This window comes from Balaenoptera physalus (genome assembly GCF_965194825.1).
Source record: "Balaenoptera physalus genome assembly, chromosome: 12".
NCBI classification, from domain to species: domain Eukaryota; kingdom Metazoa; phylum Chordata; class Mammalia; order Artiodactyla; family Balaenopteridae; genus Balaenoptera; species Balaenoptera physalus.
Genome location: NC_138897.1, coordinates 69,672,418 through 69,692,830, shown reverse-complemented (window position 1 = coordinate 69,692,830; position 20,413 = coordinate 69,672,418). Strand labels below are relative to the sequence as shown.

General features: G+C 54.2%; 1 protein-coding gene and 1 long non-coding RNA gene across 4 annotated transcripts; one reads left to right on the top strand and one right to left on the bottom strand.

Moving 5' to 3' along the window:
• Window positions 1-21: 21 nt before the first annotated feature.
• Window positions 22-10,656, top strand: LOC309639659. 2 transcript variants are annotated; one of them, XR_014251790.1, is made up of 4 exons: window positions 22-162; window positions 2,179-3,033; window positions 7,548-7,781; window positions 9,390-10,656. It is a non-coding gene; the product is annotated as an uncharacterized lncRNA (long non-coding RNA). The 2 variants fall into 2 exon arrangements; XR_014251791.1 differs by lacking the exons at window positions 7,548-7,781; window positions 9,390-10,656 and adding an exon at window positions 4,389-5,254.
• Window positions 1,420-18,841, bottom strand: UFD1 (ubiquitin recognition factor in ER associated degradation 1). Of its 2 annotated transcripts, none has more exons than XM_082417131.1 (11): window positions 18,687-18,840; window positions 18,288-18,320; window positions 15,528-15,649; window positions 13,058-13,188; window positions 11,010-11,082; window positions 7,899-7,967; window positions 7,093-7,158; window positions 6,771-6,818; window positions 6,069-6,157; window positions 5,261-5,342; window positions 1,420-2,226 (listed from the first exon to the last, which is right to left on the bottom strand). In XM_082417131.1, exons 1-11 carry the CDS (start codon window positions 18,805-18,807, stop codon window positions 2,152-2,154), a joined length of 909 nt encoding a protein of 302 aa, XP_082273257.1. In that variant the 5' UTR covers window positions 18,808-18,840; the 3' UTR covers window positions 1,420-2,151. The 2 variants fall into 2 exon arrangements, with proteins under 2 accessions (XP_082273257.1, XP_082273258.1); XM_082417132.1 differs by lacking the exon at window positions 1,420-2,226 and adding an exon at window positions 2,984-3,295 and having other exon boundaries at window positions 18,687-18,841.
• Between the last annotated feature and the right edge of the window lie 1,572 nt (window positions 18,842-20,413).

Sequence of the window (20,413 nt, the reverse complement as noted above, 5' to 3'; positions counted from 1 at the left end):
ACGGAACCACGCGGCTCGGGCAGGTTCTTTTCAGCAGCTTTATTTTCATAATCTCAAAGATCGGTTCGTTTCGTCAGCACGCACCGGAATCAGCGCCGCCACGCCAGTCCTACGGCTGCAGTGGTCCCACCTGTGTCCCCTCGAGGGCGGGGTGACTCCCAGGTAGGAAGCGGGGGCCCACGGGCGCGGGCACAGCGCAGGCTGGCCAGAGGCGCGGAGGCTGTACGGCCTGGGGGACAGCAGGACCTGCGGTGGGCGTCCGGAGGTCGCGTTAGGGTCGAGGCTGTACAAAGGCAGGGAGACAACGTTTCTCCATGGGGCGATGCGCACGAGGCAATGACAGCGAAGGGCAGGAGGCTGGTGGGCCCGCAGGACCGCCCTGCGACACCCCTGCAGTGGTTCTCCAACTGCCGCCAGCCTAGCCACCGGCCCTGGGGCCCTTACAAGGCGGGTGCTGGGCCTCCTAGGAGTGAGTCCGGGTCAAGCCAGACAGCTGCAATTTCACTAGGGGTCCTGCCACGCTGGGTCACAGACCAAGCTTGGAGAAGATGCTGCCTGAGAGGAAGGATGCAGGCCAGGGTACAGGCCCACAAGTGGCACCCCACCGTGTCACCAGAAGACCCACTAACAGGGTCCACCCCTGGCCCAGGCAGGGAGTGCTTTCCTTGTATACACAGTGGGTGTGGCTCAGGGAAGACAGAAACCAGGGGCCAGCACACTACATAACATCATGTAATTGAATGATGTGGTAGCCAACTTGATCCTGCAAACAAGGCTGCCCACCCACCAAGGAGGGTGTCTACCTCTGCCAGCGACCCAAGACTCCTGAAGTGGAGGGCCAGGTAGGTCACAGAGTGCTCATGCCTTCCAGAACGACTTCCATCGCCATGGGTGTGGGTTTGGGCCACAGGGCCCAGACCTGGTCATCACAATGACCTTTGATGCTCATTCTCTAAGGACATGTGGGTGAACCCTGGGCTGGCATCCTGCATGGGGATGTCGTCTCCTGAGTGTTGGGGGGAGCCCTGTCCAGAGATGGACCCCTTGGCCTACAACAGGAACAAGGGGAGCCCCTGCTAGGCCCGACCACCCCCACCCCAGGGGTCAGAGAGCCTCATTTCTCCCTATGCTCCCCAGAACACCCCAGAGGAGCTCTTTGCTAAGGGCAGGGTGGAACGAGGGGCCCCTGCCAGCAGGCCTTCCTCCTGCCCAACTGTCAATCCATGTTGGTACCTAATCAAACACTTAGAGGCAATGCAGGTTTTAGTCACTGCCTGTTTTTATTTGAAATTCTTGATTTAGAATTGTTTTCAAAGAGAGGAAAATAATTGAATTAACATGTCGAAAGAGCTCATATTATAGAAATTGAAGACCTGAAACTAAATTAATACTAGTAAAAAAAATAAAGACAGGCCAGCAGAACTTTGGAAAATTTAATAGATTAAAACTGGGAGTGGGGGGTAGGCAAGGAGAAAGAACGTATCTTTAGCTTTCATTTATTCTAATAGTCACATTTGTGCTTCACCACAAAGTTGTTTTACAGTAGAACAGATTCATTAAGGAGCCAGTTATTTCCAAATGAAATCAAAGTTGGAAATGCTTTCAGGTCAAGTTTTCCTTCTGAGGAATGGTTTCTTGGTGGGGGGGGGTGGTGGGGGATCAATATGTAAAATAAAAATGGAAACACCGTTTCTCAAATACTTAAATTGCAGCCAGAGTAATGAGATGACCACTATTTATAGAGCACTTATCTGTTTAAACCACTTTTTTCCAGGTCAAAGGCAACAGCTAAGCTATGACCTGGAGAAAGAAAAGATAAATGAAAAAAAGAGAAAGACCACCACAACTTAGAGCAATTCAATCCCTTCACTGGTTTTTAGCAGGAATCAGGGAACTCTGCTCCAGCTGAGGCTGTGGGCATGCCCCGAGGGCTGAAAGCAAGGAGCATGAGTAAGGGACCTCAGAGACGGCCTCCTCTTTCCCCAAATCACGCACACAAACTGCTGTCTTGGCTGTCCACTTGCAGGTGAAACCTGGTAATTCTTAGGTAACTCTAAACATACCTAAAGTGACAGTGTCCCTGTCAGAGCCAGTAACTAAAAGCCAGCATGTTGCAATTATTTTATTTTCTAATCAGACAACGGTCCCAACCTATGGCTTTCTTCCCTTTTTACGCAGTGACTGTCCTTCTCCAGAGAAAGCGACGAATCTGCCTCCAGCTTCATCCTGAGTGTGAAGAGAAAATACCATTTTCAGAAACTCCTTGGAAGTTTAATAAGAAATGCTTTATTCTGTTGACTCATGTACCATCTGCCCATTTTCCTTACTCCCACATTCATAATAAGAAATGTCTTTGAAATAGAAATGCAGGTTATCATCTACTGAATTGAAAACAAAACCATGGAATCACAACTCTGTCTACCACAGCCTTTTTTCTCAGGTTGAGTATATATCCTTTTGCAAAGGTATCACATTTTCAATGTAAAAAATATAAAATACACCCCCAAAAGAAAAACCATGCCAAAGAACATTTCCAGTAACTGTTCTATATATGCTTACATAAACTATTTTCCCACTTAATTCCCCAATCTCAAGGCAGTGTGCTGCTCTCGTTCCCAGTAATTCCATTCCGTGGGCAGGCAGTTCTGCCATCAGCTGTTACTTCCAAATCTGCAGTATTCAAGCTGCCCTGGTGGGCAGCTGAATGTCTCTGCACACAAGTTTGATTTTCCCTAGAGGTTAACTCCTCGTTAGAAGGATGCTCTTATTTTTGAGGCTTTTTAAAATGGTGACTCAGCAGCTCTCACTCTACCAAGCTATCCTCCCACCAGCAGAAAGACGGCTTGTTTTTTCTGAACCCTCGAAAACAGCATCTTTCCAAGAGCTTTGCTGCTAGTCAGGGGAAGTGTTGTCTGTGGAAGAGGATCCCAAGCTCCCCAGCACGCCCTCCCCCCACACCCGGCCCACCGCCTAACGCAGCTGGTGTTTCCAGTGGGGCCCATACAAGGTTCACATGGTGGTGACCACGCAAAGGTGAGTCGTGGCTGAGCCAGGCAGCCTTCCCTTCCTTCAGGGCCCTCCGTCTGTCCTGCTGTCAACACCGGAGCCTGGCTTTTCTCTTGTGAACACTTCACCCGCTTGAGGAAGGTGCGTCTTCTGGGACCTTCGGGCTGTCCCACCTGGATGGGCCGCTGCCCCAGGGCTGCACATTGCTGTGGGGATGCCCTGCTTCCTGGGTCTAAGGCTTTCTGACTTCTTATTCCTTCAATTCAGTGGGTATGTCTTCAGCAGCTTCCTGAGAAAGGGTGCGTGAAGAGATCTTCAGGGACTGAGAATACCTACCTCTCCTCTCACACGGCTCACTGACAGGGTGGTTGGTGTTAGATTGCTAGGAATGCCAGAACAAATCACCACAGGCTGGGGGCCTGGGGAGACATTCATCTCCTCAAAGCCTGGAGGCTCGGAGCCAGAGATCCAGGTGCCGGCAGTGTGGTCTCTCCTGAGGCCCCTCTCTGGGGCCTGCAGGGGCTGCCTTCTCGCTTTGTCCTCAGGCCTTTCCTGTGTCCACATCTCAGAGGGGAACGTGGCCCATCTTAGTGCCCTCCTTTTAACGCCTTTCTGTAAAGGCCTTATCTCCAGATAGAATCACATTTTGAGGTGCTGGGGTTAGGGCTTCAACACAGGAATTTGGGGGACACAATTCAGCTCATAGAATTGGGCAAAGAATTCTGAGGACCCTGCTCCACTATGTCCTGGCTTGTGTCTGGCTAAGATGGTGCCATTCATGACCTGTGGTAGAATCTCCACCTCCTGGAGGCTTTAGCGTCTTTCCTTTACCCCAATTTGGAGTTGTTTCCATCCACTGTGCTGGATGCTCGGTGGCCCCTTCTGACCTGCCAACGCGGGCCCCTCCGTTTGGAGCAATTATTTCCCTGGTGGTTTCTGCCCCTTTGGTGTCTCTGATCTCCCGTGACTGGGGTGTTGGTACTGGAAACCTGCCTGTGGCCTTCACTCTGGGGTGAGCAGGCTGGGGCCTTGCCTGGGCTCGACTGGTCAGAGAAAGCTCCTCCAGCTGCAGCCAGCCCACCCGCTGCCAGTGTGTGGGAGCCGAGTGGGGAGGGGACGCCAAGGGTGGCGGACTGTTACCGCCGTGCTGAGGGCTGTCTGGGGACTCTGTGATGCCATCCCTTCTCTTGGGGGTGAGGCCAAGTGCTCTGGGACAGATGCTCAGCCTTCACCCCAGGTCCTGCCCCCTGGCTGCCCCACAGCCAGCTTGGGACGGGACATGGCTCTCCATGGTCTATCAAGTCAGGTGCCCTTGGCCTCCTGCTCCGGGGCTCCCAGAACTCTGCCTCACTGTCCCCGTCACCTTGTCACCTGTGCCCCAGGACAGGCAGCGTGAGCGCACCTGAAGGCCCACCTCAGTCACACGTCTCTCCCTGGACGTCTATTCACGGACACCCCAGCCTCCCGATCCCTGCAACAATCAAGGACGAGAGGGCCCGAGGACACAGGCCTGAGCCACCAGCCAGGCTGGGGGCAAGCAAAGGCCTGGTGGGGACCACGTCAGCTCCTGAGACTGGAAAGGTGCCAACACGGTGTCAACTTGAGGAACGTTAAAGCCAGGAGGGGCTGTGAGTCTCTGAACCACCCCCCCACCTTGGTCCCTGAGGGACCGAGCATCGAGAAAAGCAACGAGGAGAGCGAGGATTTGAGGTGGGGTGTTCTAGAACCACCAGCAGTTATGGGTGCCGGGCGGGGTGGGCGGTCTAATGGCAGGCTGTGCCGGGTCTTTTGAGCAAGTTTCCAGCACCTGGGAGAAGTGCCCACAAGATGGAACCTCCCCTCCCTGCCCCCCGGGCCGCAGGAGGCAGTGTCTGGAGTGCGGAGGCACTGAGGTGGCCGTGCAGTGGTCAGGAGTTCTGCCCCTGACCTCCATGCACCTTCATGCTCACTCCTGGGAAATGCAAACAATCACAGCAGCTGCCCCACGAGACTGTCCTGGGGATTAAATATTTCAGTATAGAGCACGTGGCCTGGGGCCTGACACCTGGCAAGGGCTCAGGGAGCTGAAACCTTGCTGGTCACTGCCGCGAGGGGACACCAGAGCCCACACAGCCTCGACAGTTGGACCACTGGGGAGAGGAGGGGCCCCAGAACGCAGAAAAATATGACAGAAACACCCTCATTCAGAATGGAAAAACTCTCCTCAGCCACCAGTAGCCAATGAAACTTGTCACGACCCGTGAAACATACTCACCTCTTCAACCTTTTTGACCAGTGGACGTGAATTTCTGATGAACGTGATCTTACCAAGTTTAAATTCATAGTTGGGAATTCCTCTATAAAGAAGACAGAGCAGAAGAAATGTTAGTGTCAGGAGAAGGGACTAAAATCCATTTGTGACCATCTGGTCCATGGCTGTACCAACCCCCCAGCCTCAGGCCAGCCCACGGGTGCCCCCTAGCACCCCCCCAGGAGGGAACGGAAGGCAGCTGGGGCAGGGTCTGCAGGCTCAGGACCTCACCGTCTGTGTCCTCCAGCCTCACATGCCCCCCTGCAAGGGCTACACATGCACTGAACTCACTTCACTCCCTAAGAGGCTGGGTGCAAACCCGTTTCGGGCATTCTCCGTGTGCTCTCACATGGTCAACAGGGGACAGATCTCATCCCTGCCACAACCATGCAGGCCACCAGAGGAGGGACTCTGCTGAGAGTCCCTGGACCAAACAATACAAACACAACTAAGTGAGGCAGCTCCTGCCTCCTCCTGAGGGAAGTGGATCAGTTATTTGAAGTCACAAAGGAGGAAAATGGGCATATTATATTACTAAGTCGGAACCAGAAAGGTCAGAAGTAGGAGAGAGATCCAATCAGGGGCCGGTGGGGCTGGACTGCGGAGGTCTTGGGGAGAAGCCTGGCGATGACGGGGGGGCACCGATGCGCTTCTGCCACGCTGTGTTCTAGCCCACCGAGGAGGGCGGCGGGGCACCCATGCCCCCAGAGCTGAGTGAGGCTACCCCAGTGCGGGGCCTGGGTCGGGCGGAGCAGAGCCAGGGCAGACCCACCTCTTGATGTCTCCGGGCTTGATTGGGGAGGGGCTGGGCTCTACACCTTTCTTCTTCCCGTCCAGTCTATTCCCGGAGCCGGAGAAGGCCTAGACAAGCAGGCAGGGGGGCCGTGAGCTGAGCCCCAAGGGTAGGAGAGAACCACCTCGGGACTGCAGCGCCCACGGCCTCTGGGGGCTGCTGGGAGCTGAGGGGAGCTTCCTGGCCCAAGGACGGTGCCTCCACCTGTCTCAACCCCCGGGCACCAGCTGCCAAGGAAGGGGTGACAGGTCCAGCTGGGTCCACGGCTAAGCTCTGCAGACCTGCCTCCCGGCAGTGGGCTGAGCCACGCCCACCGGCCCCTCCCCGTTTCCAGGGTGGACAGCAGTGCCGGAGCGTCAACATACAACTGAGTTTCCAACAGTGCAGGACACGGTTTAGAGAGAAACCAAGAGTGATCATATCTGGTGAATCTACGTGAAGAGTATACGTGTCTATTGTACTAGTTCAGCTTTCCGGTAGGCTAGAAATTTTTAAAAAGAAGTTGGGGCTGCCTGACAGTTGTTGGGAGGATCCAGGAGAAAGTGGATGGAAAAGGGTTTGGAGACTGAGAAGGCGCCGGGTACACGCGTGCGGGGTCCCCCAGGCCTGCTCCCAGCTGAGGTTCCCAGGGTGTCACAGACAACGTGGCAGGAGGACAGACAGTCGCATGGCGGCACTCACGCGAAAGCCCAGCTCCCCGGCATAGCCGCTGTGGTCAGCTTCGCCTTCCTGGCAGAGACAGAAAAACGGGGATGAGCTTCTCAGTGGGGCCCCCAGCTCTTCCCTTGGGCTCCCTCACTGCTCCTGCTGTGCCCGCACCCCAACAGCTGGTACACACTGGGCCCCGGGAGCGGGGCTGGGAGGGAAGCAGAACGTGGCTGCCTCGGTACCAGTGGAGGCCAAACACCGCTGGGCGGCCAGGACATTGGGGTGTGCTCCAAAGACCAATACCAGCGGTGGGGAGCTGTGCAGAGCTCGGGAGGGACGCGGAGGAGCGACTTACGGCTGCCTCCTCATGCTGGGCTTGTCTCTCCGGCTCCTTGTAGCCCAGTGGAGCATCGAAGTCCACCTGTGTCCCCAAGAAGAAAGCACGATGAGACAGGGCCACACTCAGCCTCTGTGGCTTTTCTGTTCTAAATTGGGACAACTGTGGGTCCACATGCAGTTGCCGGAGCCGATACAGAAGGGGCCTTGTACAGTCCTCCCATTTCCCCGATGGTCACGTTTTACAAAACCACAGCAGAACATCGGCAAAGACAACCCAGCCCTCGTCCAGTCGTCCCCAGTTTACACGCACACGCGGGTTTATGTTTTGTTCTCACAATTTGATCATCACTGCAGGTCGGTGCACCCCCTCCCCCCAACCCCCGGGTCGAGATCCTGAGCAGTTTCAATTACCACAGGGACCCCTCCTTGTGGAAGACCCTGCCCTTTCATAACCACACCCTCTCCCTCCAGGCAACTTCACTGCCCTGGACCCCGGCAACCACTCCTCTAAACAGACCCAGACAGAACGGAACCCTTCTGCTGGGCATCCTTCTCTGGAGACCCAGCACGCTGGGCTGTCGTGCCCACTACTCGGAGCTGAGCAACCTTCCTCAGCCTCCAAGAAGACTCAGCCCCTCGCAGGGCTGAGACGCTGGTGGACCTAGCGATCTCAGAACCAGCAGCAACCCTGCCACCAATCACAAGGTCAGCGGCCTCCTCAGTGTTCCAGCACCATCTTCCTCCCCGTTCCCCCAAAGAGTCCCAGGGTTGCATGACACCTGCCCAGGGCCCCCAGCCGCCCTTCCTCCCGCGGCCACTCACGTTCATGTCACACTCGATGATGGACACAGCCCTGTCAGGCTTGGTCTCCATCACCCGCAGCTCATAGATCTGGGAGAGAGAAATCAGTCGGTTTTGTGGCAGCACTGGGCCCATCCATCACCACACGTGTCGCTGCAGCCCCCTACCCAGCTCCTGCACACACACGTCATTCACCTTCATGACACCCTCCCCAGCCACACCTCTTGCTGTGGAAGAGTGGCTGTGGGTGGCTGCCTTGATGCCTGTCACTTAGCTGACCACCTCTCATAAGCGATTCAAATCAGACAAGACAGTTATGCAGCAAATTGCAAAAGATTCAGTGTTTACTCCAGCAAAGTTCACTTCTAAGAATTAACTCTAAGTAAATAACTAGCTAAATACTGAAAGAGAAAGTGCTCTAAGAACGCCTGCTCCAGCACTGCTCATGGCAGCGTAGGCCGAAGACGCCCATCACTAGAATGGTTACATGAGTGGGGTGTATTCACGTGGGATCCCAGGCAGCCAGCATCCAGGAAAAGATGCTGAAAACCAGTTATGCTGCTGTGTGTCGAGGATGATCTCATGCATGTAAAACATGCACAAAGTCAAAAGGATAGGAACTAAAGGTGGCAGAATGGACTTTTTCCTGCATTGTTTTAGGTTCTCTCTCTACCTAGAGTATGTCTTGCTTTTATAATGAATGGTCGGGACAGTCCCACCATTGAAAAAACTGAACATGAGGGAGAGGGTCCCCCAAGTACAGTGAGAAGGCTTGATGTCCCCCGTCTGGCTTTACGTTTACTCACTAGTGACTAATAGAAATGAATGTGTGTCGCTGTGTGGATGCCCCACCACCTCTCCACACAACACGGGCTGCCTCCAGGGGTTCTGCTGCCACAGACAAGGCGGCATGAACACCCGTGTCCGTGGCTCCTGGGCATGTGGTCACCTTTACCAGTCAGCGTGTTTTCAAACTGCAGGTCGCAACTAACTAGTGAGTCATAAAACCAACTACGCTGCAACCAGAACTAGAAAAGAAAAATACTGGAACACAGTACAGTAGAAATACTAGACTACGTTGCACGTAGTTAAGGCTAAGGACTTTTGTGATACTAGGTGTTGTCACACTGTATCTAAAACAGTAATCTTAAACTTTTACATATTCAACATGTATTTTTACTGATTTACCTTTACTGAAGTGTAGAGAACACCTGAATTCTAAATAACCCTCGAGACTTATTCTTTGCCAGTGTTTCAGGTGCCATCTTTTAAGCTGCATTTATTAAACACTGTTATGGATTTAAATGACAATGTTTACCACAATTTACCTCACATTTGCCGGTTTATTGGTTCTTCCTACACCCTACTCTTTCCTTCTAGGCTAATGCTTATTCCTAAAGCACACGCTTGTGAAGTTTCACTGGTAAATAAATTCTCTCAGATTTTACCTGAATACATTTTGATTTTACCCTATTCTTTAAAGAAGGTTTGACGACAGTTACTTTCTCGCAGCCTCTGGAGCTCCTCTGCCCGGGGGGAAGCAACGTTTGCTGTTGACAGGCCTGCCGTGTGCTGTTCTTCTCTAAGTGCTGGATCTTCTCTGCTCATCTCTCCATGTCTGGTGCTCGGCACCTGTAACTACCCGGCCTGGTGGACACTAAACTCCCTGTAAGCGTGGGCTGTAGGCCAATTCTAGAACAACTCCACTCATCTCCTCACAGTAGTTCCAACGTCTGTTCTCTCCCGCTGGGGTTTTCACTGAGCACGTGTGGTTTTTCTCAGGATCTCCCAAACCTCAGCTGCTCACGCTGCTGCCGTGCTTCTCTGTGCAGACACCTAAGTCACTTCTGCAGATTCAACTTCCCCTTCGCTAATTCTTTGTTGGCTGTTGTTTAACCCTCTGACTGCTTTTCAAATAATCCTGGATATTTTGGATAGACTATTGCTGCCTGCTAAATTTTATGATTCCATTTAAAAATTTTTTTTGAACATTTTTTACCTAGTTATTTTATCTTTGCACCTGAAGGTCCCAATTGTGATTTCTTAGGGGCCTAAATCTGCTTCTGCTGTCTTTGCTTTGGGTGTCTGGTGGTCTTATAAGGAGTTCCTGTTTGCTGGTTCAATCTATAGCGACCCTGAGGGCTCAACGAAACTGGGGGTGCTGTTTTCAGAGAGCCTGGGATGAGGACAGCACCCACCTCTGCATCTATTTTGGCCCCTTTAAGGGCCCCAGTTTCATGTGGATGCCTTGATCCAGACCTTCCACCATGCACTGATGTGGTCATTTGCCCACAGCACACGCCTGCTGAGTCTTCTCAGAAGGGCCCTTCAGAGCGTCTAGTCTTCCGTACTTCCAAAAGCAGAAGCCCAGATGTGCATTTCAATTCTATGTACACCTGAGTAACTCACCTTCCCTTTCAGTGCAAAAAGGTCAACGATATCTTTCATCATCTATTTTTGTTTCAGCATTTTTTTACTGCCTTAATATTTTAAGAACGATGACATTAAGACTGCCTGTAATTAATCAAGAAAGCTTGGGATTCCCTGGTGGCACAGTGGTTAAGAATCTGCCTGTCGATGCAGGGGACACGGGTTTGAGCCCTGGTCCAGGAAGATCCCACATGCCGCGGTGCAACTAAGCCCGTGCTCCGCAACAAGAGAAGCCACCACAATGAGACGCAAGCGCACCGCAACAAAGAGTAGCCCCTGCTCGCCGCGACTAGAGAAAGCCCACGCGCAGCAATGAAGACCCAATGCAGCCAAAAAAAAAAAAAAAGAACAGCTTAACGTATTCAGCTAAGTTAGACAATACCTAAAACGTCCCCACGAAGGTAAAGGGAACAAGATTATTTCTTAGTTTACGAAAAAATATAGAAGTGTGATTCAAAATCCACAAAATTGAACAGTAGGATTCTTAGTATCGGATGCTTCAAACAGAAGGAAACTGTCAGAGAACATGATAGATCCCTACGTGACACCTGGGAGTAACTGGCGTCTGATCCTGTGTGTGTGTGTGTGTGTGTGAGAGAGAGAGAGAGAGAGAGAGAGAGAGAGGGAGAGAGAGAAGGCGCGAGCATAGGCTCCTGTTCACGGCTGTGAGGGCCCCAGCATCCGAAAGGCTGAGACACTCACCTTCTCGTTGTAGTTGATGGCAATCACATCCCCGGTGGTCAGACACGCAAAGTTTCTCAATGCGTTTTCTAACCTGCAGACACTGTCAAGGCAACATAGCAAGATGGAGCCCTCAAATCTGAAACAAGTTTCCACAAGGCATTTAGAGGATCGGGTCACACTGTGTACCGGACAGACGTGTGCCCAGCTGGGGCTCAAAGACATGTGGCCATTACTCAGCAACGAGAAGGAAGCAGCTCTAACACACAGTAATGGGGTGAACCTCACTCTGGGGAAGAACCAGCCACAGAGCGGTGAGACCCCCACCAAACCCCGAGAAAGGCAGATCTCTGAGGTGGGAGGCAGCCGAGGCTGCTGGGGCTGGGGGTTGGCTGAGGATGGGCATAAAGGGGCATGAAGGCCCTTCTGGGAGGACGGCCAAGCTCTGAATACACAGGGGATGCATCTGTCAAACTCGCTCAAGTGTACATTTTACTGCATGTAAATTACACCTCAACAAGTTGATTTTAAAAATCCTAGGGGAACACAGGCAGAAAAAAAATTTGAAAAACATAGATAAGTCCCCTCAAAAGTCTCCCAAAAGCAAAGATGTTTTCATTTCTACTTTTGTTGTTTCTATCTTTTGGGTGATAACCCATATTTAGTGGTATGTTTCAAATAAAAATATTTAATAATAAAAATTTTAAAGGAAAAAGTAGCCTGTAAGCCCTTTTTATAATAGTAAATAATAATAAGTTCTTAAAAACTGAGTAACCCAAATGCCCAGACAAGGGAATAATGCCCAATCAAATGGAATATTTTAATCACGTCACCCTCGTCAATTTACAGAATTGTTTTAAATACAAAGGTCAAACACAAAACGTGGCTCCAGATGTGCCACTGAGACACGGCACACCTGGGTGAGAGGCTGAGGGCAGAGAAGCCTGTGTCTACATTCACTACTCTTGGTCAAACAGCCTCCCGGGCTGCTGGCAGCTTCGTGAAGAGTCTGGGGTACACGCCCTCTTTGTCCCTGCTGTGTGCAATGCCAGCTGCAGGGGTGCCCTTCCCTCAACTCCTCCTGGTGACCCTGAGCTGCTGGACGTGGCCCCCAGGGCCCGAAGGCAGAGCCGGCTCTGCGCTGCCTGGAACCAGACCCTGAGCAGAGCCTGGTGCACTGCGGCCCATGGAAGGGGCACCCTTTCTCTGCGGTCACGAGTAACTGTGCCAAGAGACACTGTCTCTGAAAGCAACCTGGTATGTGTGTGCTGCAGCACAAGCAAAAGGACTCCATACTGGAGAACATACAAGGGGCTGCAGTGCAGAGGCTGGCAGGCCCCAGTCCCGGGCATGGGCACTGTCCACACCTGCTGTGAGCAGAGCGCCCAGTACCCCGTATGTCCAACACAGGGGGCTCGACATGCCCGTCCACAGACACGGCCAACGGAGGCCTCCACACAGCCCAGTGGCATCCGGGACATGGCCAGCAGCAGCAGCGTGCTCCTGGCTCTGGCTGGGGACAGGGTGCAGGTGGGGAGGGTGGAAGTAGCTTTTTTTTTTAAACAATCTGTGTTGTTCAACTGAGTTTTGTACAAGCATGCCTTTTTAACAATAAATAGGTGGTGGAGTGACCACACACGTGGCTGGCTTACGTTCAGAGAACACGCAAAAAATCACTAAGACCTGACGCCTTTGCTTTCCTCTGCTGAGAGACAGAAAACGTACTAAGACAGGGCTCCCCATGCCTGAGCACAGGGGAGCTGAGAGGCAGACGAGTTGCCCTCCCACCAGAACACACTGGGCTTTTTGCCAGTGTCATCAGCCACCCAGAGGAAGGGCTCCACCTGCCCTCCGGGAAGTGTCCAGAGAGCGCCCAGCATGCTCGTGAGGCCCCTGAGCCATGTGGACGGGCTGGCCCCACGCCACTGTTCTCATGTCACAATGTCAATCATGACAAGTGTGTGGTCCCCAAAGCAGGCACAGACCCAACCAAGGGCTCACTGTCGCCTGCCACCAGCTCACACAGCCCTCCCCGGCTCAGAGGAACACGTTCCACTTCAGAAGGATACACGGCCTTGGGGTTGGTGATGTCCAGGAAGTCGGGGCTCTGGGGCTGGAACTTGGAGTATGTGGCCACCTGCAGGTTGACGCTCTCTACCTGAACCAGGCCCCCCTCCTCCAGCAGCAGGTTCTGCATCATCTGGAGGGGGAAGAAGACAGGAGGCAGTAGGGGTGCGGCCGGGGCCACCACAGTGGGAGCGCCTGAAAAAACCACTCGCTGGAAGGGTGGCAGATGCGGGCTCATCCGCCAGCGTTAGGCCTCCCAGGGCCGGAGCGTTTCCACAGGGACACCCCCCCTCGCCCCCGCAACTTCACCTGACTCCCAAGGCCCCAGGACCAGCTGGGCTGCACTGGAGGCGGGAGGATGACAGCCCCAGGCAGGTTGGCCTTGCCAGGGACAGCCCACAGCCTAGGCCTTGGGTGTCTGATCCAGGGCGTCTGTGGAGCCGCCCTGCCAGGTAGAGGCCAGATGAGAAATGAGACAGAGAGACAAACATGGGCCCGAGGGCCCGGGGTGCAGGGAGCCAGGACCTAGCAAGGACCTGAAGCTCGGGGTCCGAGAAATGAGCACCCCTGCGCATCCTGGAATGGTCTTTCGCTTTTCTTATTTCAAACCTTCTTAAAGAAAGCTTCAAACGTACACAGCTAGCAAGGGCCACGTGGGGAGCTCCACGCACCCACCCAGGTTCCACGGCCTTTAGGTCATAGCTGACCTCGTCCGTCCACCAGGGCCTGCTCCCTGCCCATCCACCAGGGCTGCCTGGAGCTCAGGGTGGGATGGAGCCTGCCACTCAGCCAACAGAAAGAAAGCACCTGCTCACACACTCACTGGGGTCGGGAGACCCTCGAGCCGGCTCTGCAACAGCAGCTGTGAAACCCCAGGCACCACCTGCTCCTGGCAAGAGCTGCAAGGCCAGCCCAGGAAGAGGACGGCAGGCAGCTCCATGCTACCTACAGAGGCTTCGCTGGGGATGGGATGTTTCCAGGCAAAAGGATTCAATTAGCTTTCTGGCCCAAAGTGGTCTGAGAGCCTGGACACGGGTCCAGCCAAACTCCAAGTCTGCAGGTTGGAGGGAAAGCCTTACAGGAACAGTGTTCCCCAGTGTCCCCCCTTCTCTTTCACTAAGGACGGGCCACAGAGGGGCCTGGGGAAGCTGTCACTGCCCAACACTTCAGCCACCCATGGCGCTCCACAGATAGTGGGACAAGGCCTGGTGCCCGTGACGCGAGGTGCGGGCACGTGAGCAGGGAACTGGGTCAGGTCTGGGCTTTGAGGAGTGACTAAGAGTTCCCCTGTGGTCAAGGAAGCAGCACAGGACACCAGCTGGGCTTAGCACTCAGGAAGGACCCAGGCTCAGGAGGGGGAATGGCCCAGGGGAAATGGGCAAGGTCACCACTGCAGGAGAGGAGGAACCTTCAAACTTCTATTCATATTTAATCTCAAAATATGAGTTAAAGCCACTCCTTTAGAAGGTCAGCCATGGCTGCGGCAGGGACCCTTGGCTGTGCAGGAGAGGCGGGATGCTCTTCAGAGCATCTCCCTAGTGGCAGGGAGGCCTTGGGGTGCGTTCCCAACTCCACCCGCAGACTGAGGGGTCTCTAAGCACCCCGACATAAATGAGTATGAAGAGAAGGACACAAAGTCCCCTCTGTGGGTTTCCCAACGCTGAGCATACCAGAGCTGGGAGAGTGGGGGCTGGGCTGATGGGGGAGGGAAGGAGAGAGCCAAGCCAGCCTTTGCCTGGAGACCCTCCTCTCTACACAGTCTTGACACTGGGTTTCCGCATAAGACCTTATAAAGACAAGGGCCCTCAGGCACCTTCGAAGCACCTACAACACTGACTGTGGCCAGATGTCACAGAAGACAGTGCTGAAGGTCAAAGGGACATACCCAGGCCCAGGATGGAGCAGGGCAGCTGTGGGGCCCTCACACTGGGGGTGGTGGGGCCCAGCCCCCCCCAGCCCCGCCCCCGCGGACTTCCGGCTGCTGCGGGCCCCACCCTACAGTGCAGGTGCGGCTCTGCCTGCCTCTGGACATGGATGGCATCGGACCAGCCTAAGTCCAGAGAGCCTTCATTCCCATGGCAACAAGGCTGAGTGCTTTAGACAGACTCAGGTATAGACAAGTGTCTACACACACACACACACACACACACACACACAGTGACAGAACTGGGCGGACAAACTACTAAAGGGGTGAGAAAACTTATAAAAATCTAAAACTCTGTACTCAGACCACATGAAAAATACTCCTGCTCCACGGTTTTAAAAAAAGCCTGACCCAGAAAATGGCAGTTAAAAACAGCATGGCTGTGGGTTCCAGGCCACCAGGTGAGCAGCCATCCCCAGCTCCCGGCGCACCGTGTCCACAGCCGCACGTGATGTTTGCGGCGAGGCACGTCCCTCTGCTGCGGGGCAGGACTGTGCACAGGCGGAGGGTGTCCCTGCCGCCCCACGTGGCAGCCGGGGGCCACTCACCCAGTGCGGGAGGTAGCAGATGCCCTCGTCAGCCACAAACTCCAGCACGCCACAGTGCGTCATGCGGTCCGAGTTCTTGTTGGTCAGTTTGAACAGCATGGGGTAGGTGATGTTAAGTCGGCCTGAAAAGAAGAGCGAGGCATGAGGCTCGGCTTCTTCCAGGGAGAGAAACCCTGTCCCCAGACCCTCCCCGGGGAAGTGCCCCCCTCCCCCAGCAGGCACTGGGACCTGCGTGGTACTGAGCCCCTGGGTGTCTAACCGCCCAGCAGACCCCGCGCTCCTGCCAGACCTCAGGAATGTTCGCTGAGTCAGGAATGCAGCACCGGCTTATACTTTTGACTGTCAGAAATCCCACTTTTAAAAAGTGACGTGTTCGTGCATTTATTCACAAACAGTTTAAGTGCCAACCAGGTGCTGGGCAAAATCCCTTCTTCAGAGGTTTCCAGTAAGAAAGCCAGAGTGTGCCCAGATGCTCGTGCCGGGGAAGGGTGGGGCGGGAGGCAGGGCAGCCAGGATGGCTGTTGGGGGATGTCCTCCAGGAGAGGGAAGTCCAGGCAGAGGAAGCAGCCCAAGCAAAGGCATAGAGGGAGGGGAGCCAGGCTGGCTCGGGAACTGCTGGCAACCAGGCGAGACTGGGCACAGGGACCGGGTGTGCAAGCAGTCGGGGGGGTGCAGGCCGGGCAGGACCGGTCAGCAGTGTGGGCTTGCAGCAGGGACCCAGTGTGTCCCCTCCCGCCAGGGGTCCTGAGGTGGGGGCCATGTGTGGGGCTGGAGGCCTGCTGACTCAGGAGTGCAGGGGGCGCAGAAAGGAGGGGCTGGTGCTGCGAGGCAAGAGGACCCAGGAGAGTCAGTAACCTGGGGGAGCGGTCCGAGACAGACCGACAGGACCGTGTTGCCTTGTGCCAGGCCCTTGCTCAGCCTTCACGGGACAGTGAGGTGGGTACTGTCCTTGCCCCTTTATCTATGGGGGACTAAGGCACACAGGTCTGGCAACGTGCCCCAGGGTCACACAGCCCAGGAATGGCCACGCTGGGGGTCAACCTAGGCTGCTGGCCCAGGTCTGGGGCTTGACCACTGAGACCAACTTTAGCCTGTAGATTTAGGCAAACGTGGCAACAGAAGTTGACTCAGTGGCAGGAAGTAAGGCAGACTCCATTCGGGATCTCCTGAAAAATCTGGAGAAGCAAATTGGATAATGAGCCTGGGTGGGAGGCTGTCCCCCCATCACCAAGGGCGACTGGGATACTGGCAGTGGTGGCCAAGGGCCTGGACGCCAGGCCCTCCGTCACCAGGGCACCTCCCGGCTGTGGAGCCATGGAGTGGACTGAGGTGGGTCAGGGTGAATGGATTGATCAGGCTCCAACCAAGGGTCCGAGATTCTTGCCATTGGAAGAGACCCCCATGTTCCTCAGTCCAGTAGTTTTCAAACTGCATTTTTTTGATTTAGAGAAGTGCCTTGGGGCGCCCGAGCCTTCTGCACCCCCTCACCTCCTCCACCCTGAGCAGCGACCCTTTCTACAAACCAGGACTCCCCGTGAGATCTCATCTGGACAGCTCCTTCCATGACTTACGAGGTCTGCACAGCACCGAACTAAGCCCCACTGTCCCAATTCCCCAGTCTCCTCTCATACCCACATGCCAACACACCTGGTCTTAGTCCTGGGTCAGCTCCACCCATGAGGCAGACTCTCAGGGCCCTGTTCCCCTCTCTGGGACGACAGGGGCCTGCCTGAGGGCCGTGTCCCCAGCTCTACCCACCCTCTGGCAGAGCTAAAGGCCTCCCTCTGCGGGTGCAGCCACTGCTGCCGTCAGTTAGGCCCTGCTGGCTAAGGGCCACCTCCTGCCCCTGCCTGGTGCCACGGGGCCCTGGCTGTTTACACACACACCACAGGCACCATCCAGGAGGCACTCCTGCCGCAGAGCAGTCCCCACAGATGGCGTCATGCCCCCATTTAAAGGTGAGGACACCAATGTTCAGAAAGGCCCAGTCACTAGTCTGGAGTCAGGCTGGGCAAGGTGCAGAGCCCAAGCTGGAGCCACCCCAGAGCTGGCGCCCGGCCCTTACTGAGCTGCCCAATGTGCACCCGACACAGAGCGTGGACCCTCCCGGCCCAGAGGCCACCACATCTCCTGCTCAGAACCCACACCAAAAAGACCCCCAAGTCTCAAAAGGCAACAACTGTGCCCATGGTTGGGGCATCCTAGTCCAGGTGGAGTGGGGCCAGGGGTGTGAGGTCTCCGAGCTGCTCCCATGGGAGTGGGGAGTCGGGGAAAGGGGGAAAAGCGTGGCCAATCTCTCAAACCTGGGCCTTTCTTGCTCCTGGTAAAAGGTGGGACGGGGCAAGGGGAGCAGCTCCCGGGGCAGAGGGGTTAGAACTGCGGCTGGAGCTGAGGCAAGAGGCTTGGGGAGATGAAAGACCTGTGTGCGGCATCCTCTTGGGGGCCGCCACCATCCTTTAGGGGAAAACTCAGTGCGTCCAGCCAAGGGCATCGGCTGCCCCAGCAGCATGAACAGCACCGGCGCTCACACCTTCCTTTAGTCCTAATAGGACCCGGGGTGGGGTGGGGGGGCCAGAGGAGTGGACCCAGAGCCGAGCACCCACTGGCCCCGGCCTCCCAGCCCAGCGAGCACCCTCCAGGGACGATTCCCAACCAGCCTCCCTGAAGGATGCCTCTGCCTGGGCGGCGAGGGGTCTGTGCTTGGTCCCAGCGCCCACATTCACATCACCTCTGTTCTCAAGTCAGGTAGAAAGTACTTACTGAGTTGGTCGAGGGCTGAGGGCGGCATAATTACTGTGGAAAGAACATTTAGGAGATATTAAGAAAAGAAAAATTAAAACAACAGAACAAAAGTCAAAGTGCACTTTCTGTTACAGCTTAATGATAGTATTAAACGATACCTATGGGGCAGCCGGAATTTCATGATTGTTCACAACAAGTTTTACTAGCTATAAATTATTTGGTGAAACCAAATGGCTATCAGCCATAAATCTAATCATAATTAGGACCCCTCCCCGCACCCCTTAGCCAGGACACCTTGACAACATCTTGACGGTAACTAGCCTCCGTCACACATGCAAAATGAGAGCTGCCAAGGACTATGAGCACTGCAGGCCTAGGGCAGGAAAGGTTACGATTCAAAATAAAAACAGCACATACTCTTCCCTCCTTTCTCCACATCTGACCTGTCATTAGGCCCCGCGAGCATGGACACGGAGAAGCAGCGGTACTGTGTGGAGAAGCGGTTCTGGAAGACCCGGGGAATCGGGTGGTCGAACATGTTGAAGGAGAACTGGAAGGAGGAAAGAGATGCTGCAGTTAACACAGAACTAAGGCACGTTTCTTCTGTCAACAGCTAGAGTGGGTCAGGGTGTCAACGCTCAAGAGCAAGACACACCTGCACCCAGTGAGCACCTCCTGGGAGCAGGACGCACCTCACAGCAGCTTCCGCCGGCTGGCGCGTCCAGTCTGTCCCGCCAACCTGGCCCCCACCATTTTCAGACAGTGCATCTTACTAAAGTATAAAACTGCCCCCAGCAAGCCTGTCCTTCACCTCTTTCACCCCCCACCCCCCATCTCCCAGGCCTCCTGTCCCCCAGGTCTCCAACGATGGCCACGACCCTGCCGGGCTGCTCCCTTGGCCTGGACCACTTTTCCTCTCCTCATCCCATTTAGGAGTGTCACTATCTGCCAGGTTCTGGTCTCCAAGCACCAGGTAAACATCACTAACAAAAGAGCTACAACCTCTGCCCTGGCAGAACTGACATTCAAGACAAGGGAAACAAGAACAGAAAACCATCTGTGTGTCAGTATTCTGAGCACAAGAGAGGGCAAAGGACCAAGAGCTCCTGGGAACGCTGTTTTAAGTGGGTGGTCAGGAAGGATTTCTCTGCAGAGACCTGAAGCCAGGAGAGGGAACAGGCAGAAAACAGGGAACAGCGATAGGAGCGAGCGCCCAGGTCTGCACCCCTCCCCCTTCCCGTCTTCCAGGACCACCCTTTCCTTGCTCTGGGAACCTTCCCTGCTCTGCCCAGGGCCAGGGCTAGCACCCCTCCAAAGTGCTCTCACGTGGCGCCACACCACGGCACTCCCTCCATGCCTTTCATAAGTAAAGCCTAGACATGGTGCCATCACAAAGGTAAGATCCCAGCTCTTACGTTGTAGGTTATGATGAGGCTCAGAACACACGCTGCCAGCAATCTAGGGTCTTCCCAAAGCACTGCAATTACTGTGACGTGTCAAAAAGAAAGGATATAAAATTGCACAATAGGATATATACCCAAAAGAATTGGAAGCAGCGTCTTGAAGGTATATTTGTACACCCAGGTTCACAGCAGCGCTCTTCACAATAGCCAAGAGTTGGAAACTACCCAAATGCCCATCAACAGATGAGTGAATACAGAAAATGTCCATCCATACAATGGAATATTGTTCAGCCCTAAAAAGGAAGGAAATTCCAACACATGCTACAACGGTGATGAACTCTGAGAACATAATGCTCAGTGAAATAAGACAGACACAAAAGAACAAACACGGTAGGATTCCACTTATATGAGGTACTTAGAGTAACTAGTCAAGTTCAGAGACAAAAAGAATGATGACTGCCAGGGGCTGGGGGGAGGGGGAATTGTTTAATGGGAACAGAGTTTCAGTTTTTCAAGACCAAAAAGTTCTGGACATCCATTACACAACAACGTGAATATACTTAACACCACTAAACTGTACACTTATAAATGGTTAAAATGGTAAATTTATGGTACATGTTTTTTTACAAGCTAAAAAACTTTTAAACAGGCGAGTATTTCCTGACTTGATTCCAACTGTACACTAAGTAGAGGAAAAGTCAGGTACTGATGAGACAGTTTACTAGCAATTCCGAAATCAGC

Bases quoted from the DNA above. Each gene is read 5' to 3' on its own strand.
- UFD1 (XM_082417131.1), bottom strand. From the start codon at position 18,807: ATGTTCGACCACCCGATTCCCCGGGTCTTCCAGAACCGCTTCTCCACA. The intron at 6,819-7,092 runs GTAAGTCGCTCC...TGTCTCTGCCAG, and splicing joins CCCAGCATGAGGAGGCAGCC to GAAGGCGAAGCTGACCACAG. The intron at 6,158-6,770 runs GTGAGTGCCGCC...CTGCTTGTCTAG, and splicing joins CCGGGGAGCTGGGCTTTCGC to GCCTTCTCCGGCTCCGGGAA.